The sequence below is a fragment of the Peromyscus eremicus genome, chromosome 3 (assembly GCF_949786415.1).
Source record: "Peromyscus eremicus chromosome 3, PerEre_H2_v1, whole genome shotgun sequence".
Classification (NCBI taxonomy): Eukaryota; Metazoa; Chordata; class Mammalia; order Rodentia; family Cricetidae; genus Peromyscus; species Peromyscus eremicus.
This window is the reverse complement of record NC_081418.1, coordinates 34,845,206-34,869,898: the sequence shown is the minus strand read 5'-3', so window position 1 is coordinate 34,869,898 and position 24,693 is coordinate 34,845,206. Positions and strand designations below refer to the sequence as shown.

Below are 24,693 nucleotides of genomic sequence, written 5' to 3'. Positions count from 1 at the left end.
GAATCTGAGAGAGAGGATCGACTATTCTCCATGCAGTGCTGGATTCTGTGAGGTCATACTACCTTGTGCCACCATTTCAAGAATATATTGCTTGTGCTCTATGATATATATATATATATATATATATATATATATATATATATGATTGCGAATATTCTAACAAATATTCTTTCTTGTAAGTTCTTGCAGAATTGTGATTTCTCTCCTCTTTCTTCTGTGTCATCATACCTGATTTCTCAGTGTTTTTATTTTTTAAATGTAAAGCTTTAAAGTCCTAACCACGTGGAGAAGTCTACTTTTCATAGCTTTAGGACCTGGAGAGGATCTACTTTTCATTTCAATATTCAGGACTTAAAAACTGTCATGGATGCAATACACACACTTCTCAGCCTCCCTCATTCACTCCTGCATAAAATGTAAGATTAGATGGTATTAGGAATTAAGCAGTGGGTGGGTTGAGCAGTATTTTCAACCCATTTCAAAGTCACACTGTAGGAAAACACACTACTAAATATATCTGTTCTGAACTGACCACATACTTTGTAGTTCATTTCAATAGGATGAAACATACTGATTTGCAAAGTTACATTGGCTAACCACAGTACCTGGACCTATTGTTTTAATTCCCAGGTATATGGTGGCAGCTGACTCCTTTCCCAGAGCAGTGCAAACTGTGTTATGTTTTTACATTATAAAACGGGACTTCTGCTTCTTTGGATGCTATTGTCATGGGAAATCCCACAAATACTATAGTTTTCCATAAATTCTTTCTTTCTCTTCCAGATCACAAACTTTCCTGACATGGAAATGATTATTTTTAAATTCTACTGAGTCTTCTTGCATATCTTCTTTCTCTGTGAGCTATGCATTCTCTTCCTTTATTTCCTGATTATTCACAATTTTCCATTGTGTTGTGCTAGGAAGAGGGACGTAGGAAAGTGAGAATATTTTTCAGGAGTTTTGTCTCCTATGTTTTCACCACAGCATGGCCCTGACCTTCTACAGAGGTCACAGCATCTGCTGGGAGACAGTCTCTACACCTTCGTCCTGCCTTTCAGGTGTAGGTATAGCAAACAGTCTCTGACAGCTGTAGGCCCAAGTGTACAAAGCCACCTCTTCACACCCACTGGCCTTCTCACATGCCGTTGAATAGGTTTTGTTTGTTTGTTTGTTTTTAAATCAACTTCAGTGAGTACACTAGACTGTGACATCTGTTTCTTGTTAGAACCTGGACAGATATGCTGGGTTATTTTCCCTCTTTCTGTTGAGGAACCTTTAACCATAGCATGAAAGACTGTGGAGATGTAATTCGCAAACATTGCAGTTTACTTCCCTAACAAGAAGATCTGCTTGTTTGTAATACATACAGCTGGTGAGAGTTAAATAACATGGCATATATATATATCCTTTAGCATCTCTAATCTTGCACTGCTAGAATTTATAGCCTATTCACACAACTGAATGCTATAATAAACACAACACTGTAGTTTTATATAGAAATTTGCTAGTAATTAACATTGGAAAATTTCAGACTTTAGTAAGCTTCTCCTGAGGCCTCTTTAGTATCAATATTAATTAATAATAAAAATAAACAGAGAATTGTAAACATAGCAATTATAATGAAAGATAATTGCATATTGCATTTCTTATGAGATGGAATACAAACAGTATCAGTTGCTAAATTACTAGAATAGGGCTTGCTTCAGTTTATCAGATAAAAAAGAGTTAATTTGGCAGCACAGCAAAATAAGGATTGTTCCTTCTTTTGACTTGATTCTGTTAATAGTTTTAGGCATTATTTGTACACATGTGAACATGAGCATATGGCCACCCACAAAAAGCGACCCCTAGATGAATTTTGTGAACTCTTGTTATAAAGTAGAATATGTACTTGGGAAGGTAAGAAAGGTTAATGATAGAAATTTATAATGATATAAATCATTGAGGTAATTATTTCTGTATAACCTGATTTCAATTCTTTAGTTGGTAATGACATTAATTATCATTTTTCTCTGCTCCTACACAATTTGTACATATGTACATGTTTATATCATCCAGAGTGCCTGGTTTGAAAATATAGTTTCAGTTATGATGTACAAAACATTTGTGGTTAGGTTGAAATATACATTCACTCAACAATTGTTTTCTTTCATGCCAAAGACTAAGATAATGTTAAAATTTGTTGATATTCTCAAATGTTTATTCAGAGGACATTGTACTAGAAACATATGCTTTTATATGATTAGCTCAAATACAAATTCTATTTATAACCTGGTTCATATTTATTATGAATCTGTCATTAGTTATTTATAAACTACAGCATTTTTAAAAACTAGGAAAATATTACTAGAAAAAATTAGATTCTACAAAGTTCCAATACAGCTGTAGCTTATAGCTATAATTATTTGTAAAGCTGATTAGTTTTTTTTTCATTATAACCATTTTTGGGTTGTTATACTAATCAAAACGTCTTCCAGGTTCATCATAAATCACATATACTGAGTGTGTGACATTAGTGCATAGCAATTAATCTAACAGTGAATCATACAACAGTATCTAAAATCCAAACAATAATTCTAGATAGGCTTTTAAACTTTGAAACATTTGAATATAAAAATAACTATGATACCTTGATGATTTCTTCAGATCCAATTAATTCAGGAAAAAGGTCAAGTTCTACAAAGTTAAAAACAATATTATTAGCAGTTTTAATTTAACTCCTGCAGCCTTATAGGCTTATCCTTGGTAGAAAGGGAAAAGGTTAAAAAAAAGTGGAAAATCACTAGCTTTGAAAATATCTCAAAATAAAAATGCCAAAAACTGACATGTGACATTGACATTGATTCCTATCTTCCACTAGAATTGTCTTCCCCAAGCCTAGCCCAACTCCCACCAAAGCTGAGAAGAAAAAAGAGGACATGATAGTGATAAAACCAAACGTTAAAACAAGCCTGGTTTCTCATCAGCACATCTTTGGAGCTGATGGGAGGAGAACTGAGGGGTGACAGGGACTTTCTAGAGCCTTGCGCAGGAGTAATTTTATGACTTGGTTAACTTCCTGAAGTTCTTCTGACCAAGGGCCAAGTAATTCTTTCTTATTCTTTTTATTTGTGCTTGTGTTTATTAGAATGCAGGTTCCTGCACCAGGTAAGAGGGAGAACTTTTTATCACAAGCTTCAGCTTGGGCCAGCACCATGGAGAGCTGGACAGAAAGATCCCTACGTATGTTCTCCAGGAAATTCACCTAATGCCATTTATGCTATTGTAGAGAATCAGTAACCACATTCATTCAAGCCTGCTTTTTATTTTTCCCGACCAATTAGATCAACACATTTTTTTTTTACCATTGCTAAAAAAAAAAGACCTGTTAGCAAGTGTTAGAACAGGCTAAGAGCCCAGTGATGTAGCTCAGTGATTGAGTGCTTGCCTGAAAAAGATTAAGACCTGCTTCTTGGTGTGCAGAAAGGAATGTAGCACACAGACAAATTACTGGGAGTTGATAGATATTTGTCAGTCTTCAGCCAAATGCTGGGTTTATTAGGAAGAGAATAAACACAGTAGCAGTGAGAGCTTGGGGGCATTGTTTCAGTGATGTTTTTATTATACACAGATTTTTATGAAACTTCACTCCATTTCTCCATCTTGATGTTGCTTATGCTCCATGTTTAAGTCTTTACACAGTAAATGCATATTCTAAAGAAATTCCATGGCATAGGTGAACTGATATTAAATATTCATCATATTTTGACTTTCCCTTCAATACAGACTGTCACAAGTTCATTTTTGTCATCAGAAACTCGCTAGGTATTAATAGATATAAAAGCAAAAACATAGTTGGGTACATGAATTCTATTTAGAAGAGAAATCGCACAATGTCTATAAATGTACTCAATTCCTATGATTTAAAGTTAATACTCTTAAAAGCTTAACAATTTCAGAGTTACTTATCCTTACTAATTTTCTGTGCTATCAAAGTGAAGATTCTCACTTGAAATACTCCCAGACTTACATTAAATTCTCCTCATTTTTTTTCCTTTTGAAAATCGACTATGAAAGAGTTTGGAAGTTTTATGTGGGCCAATTGTTCTGTTTTTGTTCCCATGCAATCATTTCCTTACATCTGGTTTTCATGTTGTTTATTCATAATGGTTCCAAGTTAAAGTAATATCAATAATCTCAAACACCTGATTCTTGGTAACCTTCAAGAAAACCAACATGTGGAAAATTCACAACATACAATGCTCTGTGGCTGAATCGACCTTCAGCTTACTTTTCTGAAAACCGCAGCTAGAGTAGAAAGGCCCATGTGTGTAATCATCTTCAAACCCCATCCTGGGGCTTCCCAGAAGCCACAGTTTTTCATCTGCTTTGAACCATTTTAATGATATAAGGGCAAATAATAATTAAATATTTCTTAATAATGAATATATTATACTATATATTTTTCACCTTTATGGAAAAAACTCAACAGTCAACTCCTTTCAACATGCATCAGGAGATGTTTCAGATTTTTAGGGCTGTTTTACTTCATTTGACTACATATTTTTAATGGAAAAAAAACTAATTTTCTTATTTGATAGGGTTGGGGTGAAGGTTGACTTCCTTTGGCTTCAGTATTCTCAGGATATATTGCATTGGATATAGTTTACCTTTTACTAGCCAGCATTAGTTAACTATATGGATCATGGTTTCCCCGAAGTGAAATGTGTTTACTCATTCAACCATGTAACCCCAGAGTATGAGTCACTGCTACTGTACTTGAGTTTGCTATTCACTGCAGCAAGAACAAGCCTTCTCTGGGCCCTCTTAGGTTCTGGAGCAGCCTTTGTGGTCCTCTTGATCCCATGGTAATCTCACAGATGGGGACCTGAGGAGCAGGCCCCATCTTCACAATGCTAAGTACAAACTCGCTTTTTGAAAGATCTTTACTCTAGTTTCCAACTGGACTCATTTTAATAAAAATTCTGAGGTTTCATAAATAGGACAATTTTAGAAACTGTTTGTGTTTCCTTTCAAGATTCTGAAGCCATACTTTTGAGTGAGAAGGTTTAAAACCACATCCAAGGTAGAGCTGGACAGCAATGGGTCTCATATTGGTCTCCCCTTGCTGGTTCTTCAAAAATAGTAATTGATATTCTAGTAATTACCGGTTGACTTGGGTATTATCGATACATTAGAAAGTTTACAAAATATAGTGGTTATAGAGTATCCTCACTTCAGCAAAATAGGCTCCAAGTCAGCCAGGGGAAAAATCTGATAGCGGATGTCTGTGTCTGGTTTTGTTGTTGTTGTTGTTGTTGTTTGTTTGTTCGTTTGTTTCTTTTGGAGCAAATATTTAAGATTCACATTTGTGTAATACCTGATCAAACACAGGTGACAGGCTCTATTTGAAGCACATATATTGTAAGATATATTTAAAAGTAATACATTAATAGAATATTAGAGCCTTAATATTTCACAATACAAGGAAGCAACACTGATAAAGTTTGAGAGCAAAGTTATTTAATTGTTTCAAGGTAAGCCAAGTTTCACAGTGCAGAATGTAAAAAAGCAATGTAAACTCCAATTGCTTCAAACTGTAATGTAAGTATATCGTAGCATTAGTAGCATGGCATGATGCATGAGGGGTAATGACAGATAACAGCGATGTAACAAGACACCTGGAGACAAACTGCAAAGCACACGTGGGTGGAGAGTAAAATGTGTGGATTTATTTTGTCATGTGTTTAAATTTAACATATATAGTTATCAAAATCCTAAAATGTATATGTAAAAGTGTCTTCTATATTGCATAATCTTTATCAAAGAAGAGAATTAAGCATGCTTATGTTAGTTACAATGAAATAAATATATTTATCAATTACTCATTTAGGAATAACTTACATTTGTAAATATAATTTCCTAAAATGTCTCTTAAAAGGATATTTCTTCTCAACACTAAGAAGGCATCCTTGAGACTTTTAACTTTAATTATTTTCTTAACATGAATTTATGCATGTATTTTAAAATAGTGCTTGATGATACTGGACATTGGTTTATGTTAATATTGTTGTAAATAGTGACAAGTAAAATTAGGATGTGCAAGCAATAATGTTGTAAAACTATCAATCTAAATGTACAATTTAATCAAACTAGGAAGTTAAGAAACTAATTGAGAAGACTGAATTTTCCTCAGATATTGAGTGAATACTCGAGGTCTATGAAAACAGGGCAATTATAAATTGCCTGCATTGTTTCTTTTGAACACGATCAATAAGCTGTACAGCATTTAGAAAACAGCTTCTTTCAAATAACAGCAGATGAATTCATTCGTCTGTATTATCACATCACCAAGGAAAAGAAGTAGCATGGTCAACAGGATGAAATGGCACTGATCAGAACTATAAAACACTCGTCAACCTCACACGTTCCTATATTAGCCACAACAACAAGAGTCACTAATTAGAAAGTGACCTATTTTTCCACACTACGAGGTGGTGTCACTGTCCAGCGTGTGCCATGTTTACCCCAGAAACAATATTTAAGCTGCTGTGAATTGTAAGTGAACAAATTCAGATACAGCCTTTAAAATCAGGAGGAAAAGTTTAAGAATTAATATTTTCTTCATAATTATAAGAAAACTCTGAGCTTGGAATAAACTGGTTCTTGATGAAGAGACGTTTTTGATGGGTATAGTTAGGGGACAGTCTACCCACTATGTTCATTATCTTGGGTTTGTATGCTTATCTGATCAAATATCACCCTACGCTAAAGCACCATAATTATACAAAGCGCTTTTGGGGTCTGAGACATCCGTGGAGATTAAATGGTAGGTCCGACCTATAGTCCCGTCATAGAAATGTTCAACAGTGTCCCGATCCTTTGAATAAATAGAAATTAAGCTGTAATATTTATTATTTTGTACAAACAAGAAAATATTAGCAATGTGCTAAGATAGACTCACTCTAAAAACAAAGCACTCAGAGATAAGTTATAGAGAAGGCATCCATTTGATCATTCTCATATGCAACAAGTATCTCAGATGAAAAAAAGAACAAAAAGTTGAAAAATTGGGCATAGTAACCAGTGTAGGACAGGATACAGTAAGCAGCTCATTTCTTATAAATGCCTTGGAATCTGTTTTATGTACAGAGATGAGGGTGATATATATAACTAAAATAAGAGTGACTATGTCCAATATAATTCATACTACAATGCAACAATTATATAATACATTTTGATCTATTTATATGTGCTTGGCCAACCTGGACAATGTTGTCTTGTTCCTGATGTTACTTTCTGGATAGACACATGTGAGGAACTTGGAGAAACCTGCTGTTCCTTGGAATATCATGACACAGAATATAACTGGTCAGTTCCTGTAAGTCTCTCTTTTAAGTAAAATTTAGCATTTAACTTTCCATTTAAAAACAACCCAAAAGCGCAAGGCCCTGGGTTTGGTCCTCAGCTCTGGAAAAAACAAAAACAAAAACAATTTTCGAACCCACAGAGACAGCTGACCTGGGCTCCTGGGAGCTCATGGATTCTGGACTGACAACGAGGGAGCCTGCATGGGATCAACCTAGGCCCGCTGCATGTTTGTGACAGCTGTGTAGCTTGATCTGTTTGTGGGGCTCCTACAAAGCAGTGGGATCAGGATCTGTCCCTGGAGCTTGAGCTGGCATTTGGGAACCCAATCCCCATGCTGGGTTGCTTTGCCCAGCCTTGATGCAGGGGGAGGAGCTTTGTCCTGCCTCAACTTGAAAAGCCATGCTTTGTTGACACCCATGGGAGGCCTGCCCCTTTCTGAACAGAAAGAGAAGAGGAGTGGATGGGGAGGGCAGAGGGGCGGTGGGGGGGGCAGAGGGAATGGGAGGAGAGGAGGGAGGGGCAACTGCAGTCAGGATGTAAAATAAATGAAAAAATTAATTAATAAAAGAAAAAATCCCAATTAAAAAAAAAAGGCAGTAGAAAAAAATGATCATATAGAGGCCCTGAGGTATAACATTTAAAAACAAGCATGTCATCACATGAACAAGTCATCGACTATTAATGGACAAGGTTTTGGAGTATTTTGGCTGAGAAATGAATGCATTATGATATTTCACAGTTACACATTCCTTACAGTTAAAAGTCAACTAGTTAGAACAATTATATAAGGTGATGAAACATGCTCTTTATGTGAGCTCACATTGGCTTAAACTTCTACTGCAGTCTTTAGACAATGAAAGCAAGACATTTTCCCCCTCTGTACATAAAACATAGTTATGCTATAACTATTCATTGACATGAAAAACTGGTAAACACTATAATGACTAGAATCATGATGGGGTGACCAAACAATATTCACATTTATGTATGTGTATATGCATATATGTGAATATGCATATTGGGAAGTATACCCATACATATATGTCCACATACAAACTTCAATTCTAAAACCTGAAAACTACTTTTAGTGATAAAAGGAAAGCTATGTAAATCTGGAAATTATCTAATTATGCTTATATGTTGATTTGTTTATTGCATATGTTTGAGATCAAAAGATTTTTCCTTAATATTTAGAAAGGATGCATGCAGAAAAACACAATTAGAAACACTTTTGTTTCTGTGAAAATAAGATTGGTACATTAAGGAAGCAAAAAACATGCCCCAATCAAATTATAAAAAGTGGAAAAATATTTAAAGTAAACTTTGAGATTTTTTTGTATAGATATTTCAAAATACCTGGCATGGTCCTAGGATAGAATATACTTACTACATGCTTTGGGGGCTGAAAAGGAAATACATACAAATGAAACCAAGTCTTAAATAAGTCTAAAATAAGTCTCAATATTCACTTGTCAATTTCCATTTGATGATTTTTGCAAACATGAATATATCTTTTTTCTTATTGTATAAGTGTAAAATATTGGCATTAATAATAAATGTACAGATTACCTTGTATTAGAAAAAAGAATTTTTTTCTGCCCTGTAACAGAAGAGAAATTTTACCTTTGTTCAAAAAGATATAAAGTCAGTCCTATGTTTACATTTTGGAGAACACTCCACATTGATTTCCATAGTAGCTGTACCAGTTTCCATTCCCACCAATTGTGAATAAGAGTTCTGTGGTGGTGTGAAAGAAAATGGCCCCTACAGGAAGTGGCACTATTAGGAGGTGTGGCCTTGTGGGAGGAAGTGTGTCACTGTGGCAGTGGGATTTGAGGTCTCCTTTTGCTCCTTTTGCTCAAGCTATGCTCAATGTGACAAACAGTTGTTTCCACTGCCCATGGATAAAGATGTAGAACTCTCAGCTCTTTCTCCAGCACCACATCTGCCTGCATGCTGCCATGAAAATAATGGACTAAACCTTAGAAACTGTAAGCCAGCCCCAATTAAATTTTTTCCTTTGTAGGAGTTGCTGTGGTCATGGTGTTTCTTCATATAAATAGAAACCCTAAGACAAGTTCTTTCCATAGATTCTCACTAGCATTGGTTGTTTTTTTGGTTTTTTGTTTTGTTTTTCTTGAAGAAAGCCACTCTGAGTAGGGTGAGATGAAATCTCAAAGTGGTTTTAGTTTGCATTTCCTTGATGGCTAAAGGTGTTGAACACTTATAAATATTTATTGGCCATTTGTGTTTCTTTCTTTTCTTCTTTCTTTGTTTCTTCTTTCTTTGTTTCTTTCTTTCTTTCCTCCCTCCCTCCCTCCTTCCCTCCCTCCCTCCCTTCCTTCCTCTCCTCTTTCTTTGAGAACCATTTCTTTAGTTCACTGTCCTATGCAACATTCATATTTACTGTGGCACTATTCATGATGGCAGCAAATAGGACCAGCCTAGATGTCCATCAGCAGATAAGTGAATGTAGAAAATGTGGCACACATCACACAATAGAACTGAAGTCAGGCATTACAAAAAAATAATGACATTGGTGGAAAATATGGTGAAGCTGAAGACTACTGCATTAAGCTATGTAACCCACACCCTGAAAGACAAATACTGTATTTTTTCGTTTACATGTGAATTCTAGGTTTTGGTTTTCATATATGTGTAGGGGTTAGTGGGTGCAGTTCATCAAACTAGAAAGAAGTCCATGAGAGGGGAAAAGAGGTCTTAAGTAGAGGGGAAGGGGGTAATAGAATATACATGGCCTGAAAGCAGAAGGGTGGCTGCTGGGTGGGAATGGGGCCAGTGGGAGGAAAGAGGAAGAGAGGAGTGGGGGGATCAACACAAATATGTATAATGTGTAGGAAAAGGCTATAATGAAACCCACTACTTTGAATGCTAATAAAAAAATAAACTTTATAAAAACACCCCACAAACAAAGAAGTCAGAAGAAAGCACGTGTGTGCCCAGTAATCCAAGCAGCCTCAATTACTCGGGAAAACAGTAGAGCATCTCAGCAAAGCACTCACCAGTATCTTCAGCAGGCATGTCAACTACCAGTTGGTCACTGTATTTTCCATATAAGCCATTAGTGCATATGGCCACTATTTGAAGAACGTAACTCATATTAGGTAGCAAGTTATTGAGAATAGCACCCTAGGAAAAAAGACATTACAAATGATACAAAATATTCTTCTCAGAAAATATTAAGAGTGAGACGTAAACAACTCTCTTTCTCCTGACTATGTGTCCCAGCATGAAAATGCATGTGTGTGCACATGTATGTGTATTTGCATCTCACAAAGCAGTGTTATCTTCATTATGAATTATGAGAGGAAATATTTGCTCATAATTTCTCAATTTTCCTACATCATTCTCTGTACATTCTAGACAAATGAATTTAAAAGTAGTTAAATTTTTTATCTATTGTGTCCATATGCTATCAAACATACTAATAATGGAAGGTGTATTTAAGTAGGTTTCAAAGAGTTGCAGTCTTGCTGCCTGAATGTAGAGTTCAGAGACTTTTCTGGTGCAGTGGTGTCTTCCTGTACCTGCATCCAGATGAAGGACTGGGAACCCACCACCATCAGGCAAACCCTTACCTATCAAATCAAAGTCTAGTATTAAGATATTTGGGTCACAGAAGGAATCTGAACTGTACTTTCTGTAATTCATGTAATTCACGTGCATGGCTAAGAGAGCATTTTATTTATTCTATACTCCAATTTCTGACCTACTTACCACTTTACATTTGTCAATTAGAAATCTGACGCAATGCAAAGGACTTTTAAGTCCCCTCCCTTGTTTTTCCTGTGATCAAGTAGAGAATACACAGCTCGTACAGGGTGAGATTCTCAGGCCAATTTTGAGATTTTAATTGGAGTACTTCATTGTTCTTTACATTATTTTATTTATATATAATGGGTATACTAATAATGTCCAATGCTTAGGTTTTCCATGTGTATCCACCTCTTATAATGTTGTTTACAGTGCCATGATCTTCTTGTATTCAATTCTAACTATTGACATAATTTATTACGCCTTACATTCCCTGGAAACCCCTTCACTCAAAATCTACAGTGACCAAAGGCAAAAATACATAATTATTTGCAAATTCTTACCTTGGAAGTCAAACTATAATGTTATCAGACAGAAAGTAATTCATCTTATAGTTACCAAGTCCTGATAGCCATCTGTTAAAAACTCATGCTTGGTTTGGTCGTTTCCCTCCAGCGGCTGGTACAGAACGGCAAACTTCTCAATCATGGTGTCATAAACAACTCGAGGTCTTTCCCAGGTGACCAGAAGGCTGGTGTAGTTTTCAGGGTCAGCTTGCACATTTTCTGGTTCTGAACTGCACACTTCAGGAGAAAAAAAGCAGGTCATTGGCACAACCATTGGCTCCTGGGATTTGTAGTAAGTAAAACATACTCTGTGAAGTTTTTTTAAATTGTATTATAGTTCAATAAGAAGTAAAATATTATCTCTTTTGTATCATGACACTTAAGCCAATTTTTGTACCTAAAAATCAGATTTGGTAGGTTCTCTCAGAAGAAAAGAGGGTTCTTCTGGCTGGCAGTTCTGGAGGGTGAAAGTCCTGGTGTAGACCCTTTGACTATGACGCATCCTGATGGGAGTATGTGTATATCTCACTGTCCGTAATAGTCCCTTCCTCTGTCCTTAAACAACTCCAGGATTCTATCACAGGCATTCCCTCCACAAACCCAATCAATAGCCACTTTCCAGAGTCCACTTGCAAGCACCACACCCTCTCAATACCCTTGACAAAGAACTATGGCTCCTTTCTCCCTTTTCTTTTACTCTTGGCTAGAACATGGTTTGGGGAGTATTTGACATGGTCATTCATTTTTAGAAACAATGGACATACGATATCTTCAAACTCATTGTGTCTGTATATGTCTTATTTGATACCTGACAAATGTATGTAGCTCGAAACTAGAAAAAAAAATTCAATTATAAAGTATGGTCTATAATTGGATATTTTTGCTATTAGAGAAACCCTGAAATAATTAAAAATTTCCAACCCATGAAAGTCGTATCACAACTAAAACCATCAACTCAGTCTTTTTGAGAACTGGAAATGAAATTCCATGTTGTCATCATTAACAGATTAAATAAATAAATACAGGAAATTAAGATATTTGTCTCATATGAAAATAAAATTGAGAAAAAACTTCCAAAACTTCTTAAAGTAACTTTAAGATCACACCGGGTAGGAACTAGGCCAAATATTCAGTCCCGTTAGAAACAGTCTCGATGCTCTGTGGAATGTACATGTATGTGATAAATTTGGAGTAGTTTATATGGAAAAGGTTAGCTGCCACAGATGTTTGCAAAGCAGGGGAAGAGAAAAACCTTCCAGGACAAAGATTAAGCAATTCACTGACTGGACACTCTTTTCAAGGGATATATAGAACTACAAAGCTGCGTCACGGAAGCATGTGGGTGTCTTAGATTAACCGATTATCGTGGGTCAGACACCCATAGGGATTCTGAAAATATGCCAGCGGGTGCTTCAGAATGTGGCTCAAGGGTTTTCCCCTTCCTTGTCTTTTTTCTTTTCTTTTCTCTCCTCCATCTTCTACTTTGTAGTTCGTCTCATGAACACATGAGGGCACCCACAACTAACAATTCCCTGAACAAGTAGGCTGACTTACATACAGTTTGGATTATTAGCAATTTGATTATTCGCAACTCTGTGGTTGCAACAGTACATTAATTATCCACAAAATATAAACATGCTTTGAATAAATACCTGGATAAATTTACATGAGTCAGAGATAGGGCCTTTCTTCCTATTTTCCGTTCTTTCTTTCTTTCTTTCTTTCTTTTTTTTTTCCTGCAAACTAGTAATGCTATATTTTGTTTAGGGAGGGCTTAGAGGGAGATGCTTCTCTAAAAATAAGAGGAAAATTCTTTCATTGTGCAAAATGTGAATTCAGACTAAAAATATGTTTCCAAGTTATGTTTGGACTACACCATATACTGCTATCCGTGACTCTTGTGTGATTTTTCCACCAGATGGCAGAAGACCATCAAACCATCTCACAATGAGAGCAGCACATGAATTATTGGCAAATCAAGACTACCTCCTTCTTCCTTCTAGGGGAATGTACTTGTAGAAGGTAGATTTCTGACAGGATAATTTGTAGATTTTTCTCCTCCTAAAATAAATCCCACTTTTCAGAGAAGGGGAATGCTTTAAAGTGAATTGTGCTCTTTAAGATGTACTCTTTAGCCAGGTGGTGGTGGTGCATGCCTTTAATCCCAGCACTTAGGAGGCAGAGCCAGAAGGATCTCTGAGTTTGAGGCCAACCTGGTCTACAGAGTGAGATCCAGGACAGGCACTAAAACTACATAGAGAAATCCTGTCTCAAAAAGCCAAAAAAAAAATGCACTCTTTATAATTTATTAATTTAATGCACCCACACAAAACAAAAATGTCATAAAAAAATAAAAAGGTGTTAGTTGAGATATGCCCAAAGCATTCTTACCTAGCTTCCCTGGCTTGTCTGTATCTGTCTGATCTCACTGATGGCAAACAGGAGATGCTTCAAATGGTAGCCATTTGAGTTAATATGAGTGAGACTTTTCAAAGAAAGTTATAGTACTTGGATATCAGGTTCGGTTCTCATTTCTTAGCTGTCCTACTCATAAGTCTATATGACTCTATTAGTTATTTTAATAGTTTGGGCTTATGTATTTCTCCTTTATTTCTTCATTCCCCTTTCTCAAGGTGGATCCTCTACCTTCCTATCAACCCAACTTCATGTTTTCTCTTTCCAAAAGTTGTGGAGTCTAGTTTGTGTTGACTGACTACTCCTGAGCATGGTACCTGCCTTGGAGTGTAGTTGATAAGCCCGACGTTACTCCATTGAAGAAAACTGTCTTTCTTCATCCCAGCAGCTATCTGTTGGCCATAACTCCTTGCTCTGTTGTGTCTGGAAGTCATGTACCATCTCTGGCTCTTATAAGCTCCCCCCACCAACTTCTGCATAGATCTTTGAGTCTTGAGGGGAAGGTGTGACAGAGACATCCCAATGAAGGCTGAGCATCCCAAAGTCTTCTGTGCTCTACATGTTGACCACTTGTAGGTTTCTGTGTCAATTGCCATATACTTCAAGAAAATGTTTCTCCAAAGCAGGATGAGTCATTCCTCAGTCTATGGGTATGATGACATGTCATAGGAGTCACTTTGTTGCTATTTTCATTTAGCAGAGTAATACTAGTAGGCTTTCTCCTAGGGCCAATGACCTATCTAGCCTCAAGTTTTTGGTCTCATTTACAGTGTAGGATATAGGTTCCATCTTGTGGAGTGGGCCTTAAATTCAAGTTTTTAAAAGTGGTTGGTAACTCCCATAACATTTGTGTTACTAGTGTACCAGTGGGCATATCTTGTAGGTATGTCATTATTGTAACTCTTGGGGTTCATAGCTGGGTGAGATTGATGATTACTTTTCTCCTTGGGTAGCATGTATAGTATCTTCAAGCACCATGAATGCAAGCTAGAAGGAATGAAGTTTCCAGTTGAGTACCTACTAGATTTCCCCATGTTCTATGACATAAGCACATGATATCTTCAGTAATAGGATTTCACTGTCAAAATACAGGAAGCTAATCAATAGCAATAGTAATTACCCATAATGCTTGGAATTCCTATCAGACCCCATTAATGAACAACTCAAAAAGAGGTAATCTATTCTTAATTCTTGGGGCTTTTATTTGGTAGCACACAATGTCTATTTGGAGTATTGTCACCTCCCATAATATGGTAACTCCATTTAAACTCCTTTTAAATATGTATATATTTTAGCAAGCTTCTATAGTAGTAGTAGATTTCCATATGATTATTAAGAAAAAAAACAACCTTCCCTTCCCTGGAAGATACCCCCCTCCATGCCTTACTAGCTAACTCACCTCTGTGGGTATTCTAAGCAAAACACATGTATCTTGAACTTTATTTTAATCAGAACACTATTTTTAAAAACATCTTTTTTTTATTAACTGATAATCAGTAGTTTAGTAATATAAACCCTGAGCTAAGCCTTATTCTTTAAATGTTGAAACAAAAGACTTGAAGGGATAAAATGTATGTACGTTAGAATGTGTTCAAAAGAAAAGTCTAACTTACACCTGTATACTGTGACTTGACAAAGCATTGACTAGAACTTTTAAGTAACAATCTAATTGGTTCCATAAATATAATTTGGTATTTTGACATAAGATTAAGCAATCACCATGGAGTAGATATTTAACATGATCTAGTATTGTTTTCCTTAATATTGTTCTATTTTTTGTTTTGGATTACATGAATATGTACTGTATGCCTCTGTGTGGAGTTGTACACACTGAGTGCAGGCATGGGTGAGGTCTAGAAAAGAGTGTTGAGTCCCTGGAGCTGTAATTATATACAGGTGGCTGTGAGCAGACGTACATCAGTGCTGAGAACTGAACCCAGGGCCTCTGCAAGCCTGTTAGACATTCTTAGCAGTAGGTTCTATTAACTGTTGAGCCATTTCTTTGGCCCCTCAAAATTAGCGTAATTATCTTATTAGAAAGATATAAACTATACCGAGTCAACTATCTGGACTAAAAATCAGGAAGTCCTTTCCAGATTAGTATGTATTTCAATATCAAACAGGTGTTAACAAAAATTTAAACAGTAAAAGTTATACTTTCCTTGTATAGGCTTCATCCACTTTACTGGAAGAACATGTTAACTTTCAATTCATTTCCACAAGTTATAGTCAATCTGGATCCCCGCTACTCATTCTAAGCAATGATGGCTGAGAGAAGGAACCTGGTTCTTGAAGAACACAGAATTCTAGAAAGTGCTGAAGTGCCACACACAGGCAAACGGGCTCCCTAAAAGATCTCCTTGATCAAAGTGCCATATGTGTTCTGGATTGCAAAAAAAAGGTTGGGTATGGTACCCTTGGCATGCAGGTGTAGCTCTTGTTCCTGCCTGCTGCAAGCTCATCCTTGTCATAGCTTTCTAAGGTTGACATTCACAAAGTTTCAAGTGTCTTTAGTTTCTAAATTCTAGACTTCATTCGCAGAGAAATGCACAACAAACGAGAAGCAAAAGCAAAACAAAACAAAAACCTGTTACTTAGACCAAATGCGGTTGTGCTCACCAAAAGTCACATGTAACCATTCAAGGTTGTAAAAGTGCGTCACTACTTTTAGTTGGCATAAAGGGCAGTGGTTAATTATTCATTGTAGTATATGGAAAAACGTGTACTACATAGAGAAAGAAACAAAAGATTACTAAGCAAAGTGCTGAGTATCTTGAGGACAAAAGAAAAAAGCAGAAGAAAAAGAAAAAAGAAAAAGATAGCAGGAAAGAAATGGAGGAGAAATACAAGAAAATTCCTTGGTTATGAGAAATCTCTCTGTAATCAAGAAAGTTGATGTAGAAGGTACAACTACATCTGAGTTCCCCTTGGCCTTTCTTGTTCTAGGGCATATCCTGAGATGCATGCAGTTTTCCTGGATGGGGAGGGCATATTCTGAGTTGCATGATCTATGGCTAAAAATGTGGAAAGGAAAGAAAACTCAGGGAAGTGGGCTTAGAGGAGTGTCGAGGAAAATGTCATCATGAGATGACAGTGCATGTACATATACTTCATGCTCCTCCTCTCCAGGGATTGAGAGCAATTTTCTCAGCAGTTCAATTTGTAATGCGTGATTTTCTAAGAAGTAAATGATCTTTATTTTGCTTTCTGACTATAATTAGATCTAGTGCTATCTATGTGTGACCTTAACAACACTATTTAAAACTTCCAACTTTCCAAAAAGTAGGTTTGCTAATGTATAATTCATAATGACATTTTTAGGAAATGGTAGAAAATATCTTGCAGTTCACTGCCTTATGCTACATAGTTCAGATACATTATGCTACAAAGATACTCCCAACATGCTTTATTTTTTGAAAAGCACACTGTATTGTATTGCTTTAAATTTGTACATTAAATTTTTTACAGTGCTAGCTAACATTTGAAGTACATTCATATGTACTTCAATGGAGTACATTCTATAACAAAGTATTTAAAGGCACACCATGCTAATTTTCATAGCTATACTTCTTCACTGTGATTGCTTGTTTCCCCATGCATGTGACACATGACAACTACAGCAGTCACTGAGTCTGTAGCTCACTCATCTAAGGCACTGGAGTACATTGCAAAATTTAGCTCCTTTTGCATCTCGCAGCAGCCCTCTGAGGGGACCACTTTAATTCTTCTCATTTTATAGGCGAAGACATGGTGGCTTATAACATCAACAACTTCAGTTTTTAATGTAACAAAGCATTGGTGTTGGGTTTGGAAGTAAATGCTTTCTGGTCTTTGAAGCCCAAGTTCTTTTTCCTGCATGCTTCGAAAGCTCCTGCTCTCCAGTGGGAGAGACTTGGTAGGGTGCTAACAGCACAGCATGGAAGTGTCTGTGCTTGGAAGGTAGGGCATAAATATAAACTTTACCTGCTTTATGCTTTTCCATGTTTAAACTGTTATCCATAGTGCTTATTTAAAAGGCAACTTCTACTAAATCCTTCCTGATCAGATGGTTCTATCAAATTCACCGATTCTTAGAATCTCCAATGTCTACTTTATGATGCCCAAATGAAGTGCCTTTCTGAGAAATGGTAACCTTCCATCAAAGCAGAAAAGCAGAGCACCCACGTTCCAGTGAAATGAATACTGAGAGGCTACTGTGAGTGTGAAACTGAACAGGGTCTGGGCTTTAATCTCAGAGTGCACTTGGAAAGAAGGAGTCACATGTTTTGTGCATGATTTGCTACATATGTTGAAAATAGATATTTTCTGTGATATACTTATTAAGAGCAAGATTCTGACAATTTTTATCATACATTTTACTTCTGTTCTAGTCAAAATGAAGATGTTAGATATTTATAAAAGTAGAAAGTTTAAATATACCTTAAATTCCAAGGCTGAGGAAAAGGTTTAATAAAATTTCACTAAGTAGTGGAATACTATATAACAGTTAAATGTTTTATTAAAGATTCCTTTAATATCACTATGTAAAACATCTCCCATTATGAGATATAACAATGTTTTTCATTGGAGTAAAAAGCCCGAAAGGATATTCAATAGAGTTCTCCATGGTCATCTTTGAGTGATGATTTTCAGTGTCTTCTGTAAACTTACTCTTATTTTCTTCTTCTTTTTGTTGTTGTTGCTTTGTTTTTTCAAAACAGGGTTTCTCTGTGTATCTCTGGCTGTCCTGAAACTCACTCTGTAGACCAGGCTGGCCTTGAACTCAAAGATCCACCTGCCTCTACCTCCCTGAGTGCTGAGATTAAAGGCATGTGGCACCACTGCCAGGCTCATATTTTCTACTTTAACAGTAGAACCAATGTAGTACCTTATTTTCAGACTAAATTTGATAATAATTAAAACCCGAATTCTATCCTCAATTGTTGTCAAATGTAGTTCCAAAACGAAGGGAGATAATGCATTATTATCAAAATAACCATCACAAGGATATGCATAACAAATGAAATAATAATAAATGCTTCCTGAAATACAAACCATCATTACAAAAAAATAATTGTTTCTGCTCATAAACAAATGTTCAAATTCCAAACACAAGTCTCCCTTCTCAACTACAAACAGAGAGCAAGCAGCTCAGTTTTTATAATAAGTTCAGCAAATGCAAAATATTATACAGTGGGAATCTGTAAGATCACTGTATAATTATCATTATATGCTAAATATACATCATTGTCAAATATAATAATAGTTTTACCTGAATAGTGACAGAGTTCAAATAAGGAAAGTCAGTTGGTTCTTTTTCTCAGTCACTGAGGAAATGACTTCTTAATTTTATTGTGACACAGATATTGTTTTTAAAATTAGAATCTTTCCTTGAAGCTGTCTTTAATCAAGCACCTGAACTGTATGCCATGCATTCTTTTGAAGACTTGGAACATTTAAAAAATTTCAAAGAACATTAAATAAAGAAGAACTTGGCTTTGACCTGTCTGGGAATCTAAAGCTACCCATTCCTTTGGTGCCTGGTGCCAACATCACATGTTCTTTGTAGCCCCAAAGGCTAAGAAACAAGAGAACTTAATGTATTCTTTTTGTGTTCCTCACTTATCAATAGACGAGTAGGCTGTGCCTACTGGACAGGGACTGTCCTTTATTCCATGCTACAGGTCACAGTGAGATGCTTAAGGTAGAAATCTACCAAGAATGTGAGGCAGATGAATGGCTAGCTCTGAAGCAAGGCAATGAAAAATTGCGTCACTGCAGGCAAAGGACCAGGACAGTTCAGCAGAAAGGGATACTTTCAGGGATGGGAAAAAAGGCATGTTGAGTAAGACAGACAGACGGATTATTAATTGTTGATAATGCCTCATATTAAATATAAACAATATCTGACTGAATATTAACTGCCTAGATGAAACGAATACAACAGACAGAACTGGAGTCTGCTAATAGACAGATTTCATTGCAACTTCAAAATCACATTACTTTTATATAAACTGAAGCTTTAAAATTAAATTCTATGTAACCAAAGAGAAAAAAAAAAAAAAGGTGTTCTTTCACTCCTATGGCTTCTTGATAAATAAAGGCCCTATAAGTGGGTAACACTCCAAAGGATGGGTATGGGAGTGAGTATGGTACTGGGTATGGCAGTGGGTGTAACACTCTAAAGGGTGGGTATGGGAGTGGGTATGGGAGTGGGTGTGGGAGTGGGTAACACTGTAAAGGGTGGGGATGGGAGTGGGTAGGATGATCTCCAGGACCTGGGTCAAGGTCATTCTTCCACTGAGAAGAATTGGAGAACTACAGTAGTATGAAGGGAGCAGCCAAGACTCTGCCAGGGAGACAGGAAAAGGGAAAGGTCAAATGACCAGAGGGCTGGAGCCTGGATCCCAAAGACACAAACCTATAGTAAGTTAGTATTGGCCTCGAAAGGGTACCAACAGAAAGCAGTAACTCTCTCTAAGCAATTGTCTAAACTGCAAGACGTCTGTGTGAAATGCTACCTTGGCTGTTCATGAGGAATCTTGGGAGAAGTGTACCTATGAACAAATACACCGCCCAAAGAGCCCGTGGACGTATGTTTTTGATGGTAGAATTCATTTATTTAAAAATTTGCATCTGTAGCTCCCTCTAATTTAAATAAATAAATCTATTTCCAATAGTCCCCTTTCCTAACGAGTTCTACTATTTTGGAACAAAGTTACAAACATGCGATAATTATTACTCTGACGGCCATAACAAGGTCACCACAGAGCTGTGGGACAGTGTGACAATGTACACGCACAGAGGAGAGGAGTAAGATTGATGCCCATAAGTGCCCTGTGAGACCTGCCTGCCTTCCTTGACAGTCTCTTCACGTACTTACTGTAACTAAGAACACCAAAGAGTGTATAGAGAATGTAGCGTTTTTGTTCGACCTTAGAATAAACAAAACCCCCAAAGGCAATTTTAAAGGCTTTTTAAAGTATCATGTTTTTAATTTAATTTTTTTAATTTTGAAGAATTAAAAAAAATACATATTCCTTTCAAGGTATTATGCAGAGTAGAAAGGGCTTTGAACGGCTTTAAAGCCAGAGACACCTGAGTCCAAATACTGACACCACCCCTTTCTAGCTGTGTAAATTTGGACAGATCATTCAGTGTCAGCTTCCCAAACTGTAAACCATGAAAATGTTGGCCAGCATCATGAACTGGCTGATGTGAGCTTAAGGATAATTCTCTTTGGTTCAAGGTAAGGTAGTGTTACACAACAGTTGGTAGTGATTATTGCTTATTGTCATTACTACTAAGTTAAGCCTTTAACTTACTGATGAAAACTATATTGTCCTACGCTAATTCAGAGCTACACGTGGGTTATGCATTGAACAGTGCAGAGTGTATCTGTCAAGCACCATCATGCTTTTATTATATGGAAGTTTACTCTTTTGGATGTGCAGTGAATATTCCATGAATTGAAGCTTTGGTTTAGCTCAGAAATATATAGAGATAATAGATGTCGTTACTGCCATCATGGGCTTAGAGGGCAATGTGACAGCCATGCATATAGGCAATTGCTATAGTCTGGTCATTACTAGGAAACATTGATTTGGGTACACTGTATGGAGTCCAGATGAACATTGTTTACCTTGAACTCCATGGCTGTGATGCTACCTGAGAGTAGTCCTATGCATGGGCCAGATTCAGACAGTGTGGGATAAGGGTCCCATAAGAGATGATCTTTGGGTAGAGGAATATCTTGCTTGAGTTTCAGAGAACAAGGTGTAGGCAAGTGTGAAGACATGGGGGGGGGGGGTTGGATGGGGGGGAGAACTCATCGAGTTTAGAGAGAAGAAACCTTGCCGAAGACGGATTAGTATTAGAGTAAGTGAGCATGAAACATGTCTTACATTACATGACAGACTCTGATCTTATTCATAAAGAATTGAGGATCCATCCAGAGTTTTAATAAAATGTGATTTAAAGTATAATGGAAAAAGCAATCATATTTTTAATTTGTTGTTTAATCTACTGTATTTTGGAAAAGGAGATGGTTCAGATTCATTTTTATTTTTCTGGTCAATAACATATCATTCACTATAAAAACTATAAAAGTAGTTGGTATGGCTGGCAGAAATATTACTGAATTTTATCACTTTGGGCAATTTTAATTTGAATGCTAATGTCACACTAGATACAGTTATTCAACATGGTTGTCATGGGTTTTTTTTTGGTTGGATAGCAAACACTTCTAAATATTACATTAAAACAATAAAATTATGAATTGATTATCAATTTAAAAAATAAATTGATATGAAATTAATATTATTCACGACAGAACATTAAGTGCAGGGCTGAGATCAAAGAGAATCTAGTTTGGAAAGTTCTAATTTCCCCAAATGAGGGCTACTCCAACTATTTCTTCATGGATTACTACACTCTTGTATAAACAGAAAGGAACAAGTCAGAGATGCCTCTGGTTGTGTCCTCTGGACATTTGTAAGGGCTTTCTGCTCTGTCAGCCACAAAAGGCACAGAACATATGCAGGGAACCCAGACACCCACCTTCCCCCTCCTACTGATTGATTATGACAAAGACAAACTTAGTTTCCTCCAAAGGAAGAAACTGAGGACATTTTTGTTTACTAACAGTAATTCAGTATAATGTTTTCAATACCTATTAGGTGCTTGATTTTTTTTTCCTTGGAGCTAGCAACACAAGTGTGTGTACCATAATCTTACGTTGAGGTTCAGTTCTTGTTACTGTCTCCAGCTCAAGTCCCTGATGATGCCTACCAGACATGACACCCCAAGATCTGACCACTTCAGCTTCTTATTCCTCTCTCTCTTATAGCTTTTAGACCTGCAGATGCTGTAAAGTGAAATTGGAACATGTACGTGATTTTTGCTACTATTGTTGTAATTTGGAAAACTGGCTTCCATTTAACAGATCTTATTTTTTCTCACCTGTAAAAAAATTCATAGAGGAAGAATGGATTTTTCAAATTCTCATTTGTAGATGTGGGAACCACAATTTAGGGAAGCTAAATTGCTCGCCTAAAGCTACAAAAGTTAATTTAAAGCTTTCAAAAACTGTAAGTCTTGTGTGTTTCCCACCACACCAAATTAACCATCTATGCCGAGTCTGTGAGGAGCACAGAAAAAGGATATTTCAGTACATACCTGCCTCATGAATCTCTTCTTTTCCAGTGTATGAGGAAAACACCTGCCTGGAGAACTTGTACTGTTGTTCTCGGAAATTGTTTTGTAAGTAATCCATCAACATGACATAGCCAGACTGTTGCATTGTGAGAACTTCACAAAATACAGCCAGCTGGAAAGAAGACCGAATCATTTAACATGTCTGCTTCAAAAGCCTCAGCAAATGCTTTAAAGGGATACTCTGCAGCAAGGCTACAACATAATGCTTTTACAATAGCTTCAAATTACTTCATTATGTGAACCTCCGGGATTACCTGGCTTTCGGAAATGCTAACTGTATCCTTAAAAACAATCCATTCAACAGTGTCTGTGCAGGGAGGAGATGTCAGTGAACCGTTGTAAATGTAATACTTGTCAGTAGAGTTTGGCAGAAGGTTCTGCAGGATGAACGGATCTAAGGCAGCTTGCTTCCCTATGGAGGAATAATACACATCTCAGCTGGACTCACAACACTGGAGCTTACTTATCAAATCTGCTATGAAACAAAGGCTCATTCTTACTTCTTATACCTAGTGAGAAGAGAAATTTTAAGAGTAGGTGATATATATATATAGATATAGATATAGATATATATGGACATATAATATATTGAGCATACCACAAGTTGCCTTAAAAATATCACTATAGGTCATTTGATGTCTTGTCTTGCAACACAATGCTGGAAAAAAGAACATTTCAAGTAAAAAGATAAAGAAATCTATGATTATCTTAATAGATTTCATCTACATATTTTGAAAAAAAAAATATTCTAGTTCATGGAATACAAACAACGAAGGCCTAACCTGTTGAAGATAATTCTCAAAAGCCTATAGGGAGCATTGGTTTAAGGGTGACATATTGAAAGCTTCCCCTAGAAATCAAGAACAAGACAAGGGTGCCTCAAGTCATCACTTTTGTTTGATATTAAACATGAAGGAAAAGAACAAAGCTGTGCTGAGTGAGCTGGCACCCGGCTTGAGGCCAGCACGCGAGAGGCTGAGGAGGAGGATCAGGAGCTGGAGGCCTGCCTGGGTTACTGAGGGAGACGCTCTTAAAAAAAAAAAATAAATAAAAAAATAAAAGAAGGAGCAGAGAGAAAAACTATTAGGATTTATAGGAATTGATATCATCACAATTTGCCAACAGCACATGGCTGTGCCTCGGTGGCTCAGGGAACATTACAGATGAGAAGGCAGAAAGATTTTACGAGCCAGAATACCAGGAAGCCGGGTGTGAAACAGTCTTTCCTAGAAATGGTTGCACAAACAAGGCTTTACCAATGACAATGTCCGTGGATATGTTAACGTGAAAGGGGAGAAATTTCATAGGGTCCCATCCCCAGAACCACAGGCAACCATGATTGATGGGGGAGAAAACTAACCTCTCCCCGGGTTTAGCCCCCTTATTAATTGTCTAATGAAGAGTAGTCAGCCCTGAAAGCCCAAAAACAAACAACACAAACATATGTACACACATACATACATAAATATGTGCATATATGCAACAGTAATATTCAAGGAAAAAGAGGTTATCAAGTGGAGAGTTGGGGGGATATGGGTTGGGGAAGGAAAGGGAGAAAGGAAAGTGATGTAGTTTTATTTTGATTAAAAACTCTTCTTTTTAAAGGGAGCTT

The 24,693-nt window shown here is 36.7% G+C and overlaps 1 protein-coding gene across 1 annotated transcript in view; it reads right to left on the bottom strand.

The window, feature by feature from the left end:
• The window catches only part of Ptprz1 (protein tyrosine phosphatase receptor type Z1), a 99,847-nt gene that overhangs the window by 59,647 nt on the left and 15,507 nt on the right, over positions 1–24,693 (bottom strand). Inside the window, exons 6-10 of the mRNA XM_059256463.1 lie at positions 23,336–23,493; positions 23,043–23,193; positions 11,524–11,708; positions 10,374–10,500; positions 2,630–2,676 (exon numbers count right to left, since the gene is read on the bottom strand). Coding sequence (XP_059112446.1) covers positions 2,630–2,676; positions 10,374–10,500; positions 11,524–11,708; positions 23,043–23,193; positions 23,336–23,493 — 668 coding nt within the window. The remainder of the gene's footprint in view (positions 1–2,629; positions 2,677–10,373; positions 10,501–11,523; positions 11,709–23,042; positions 23,194–23,335; positions 23,494–24,693) is intronic.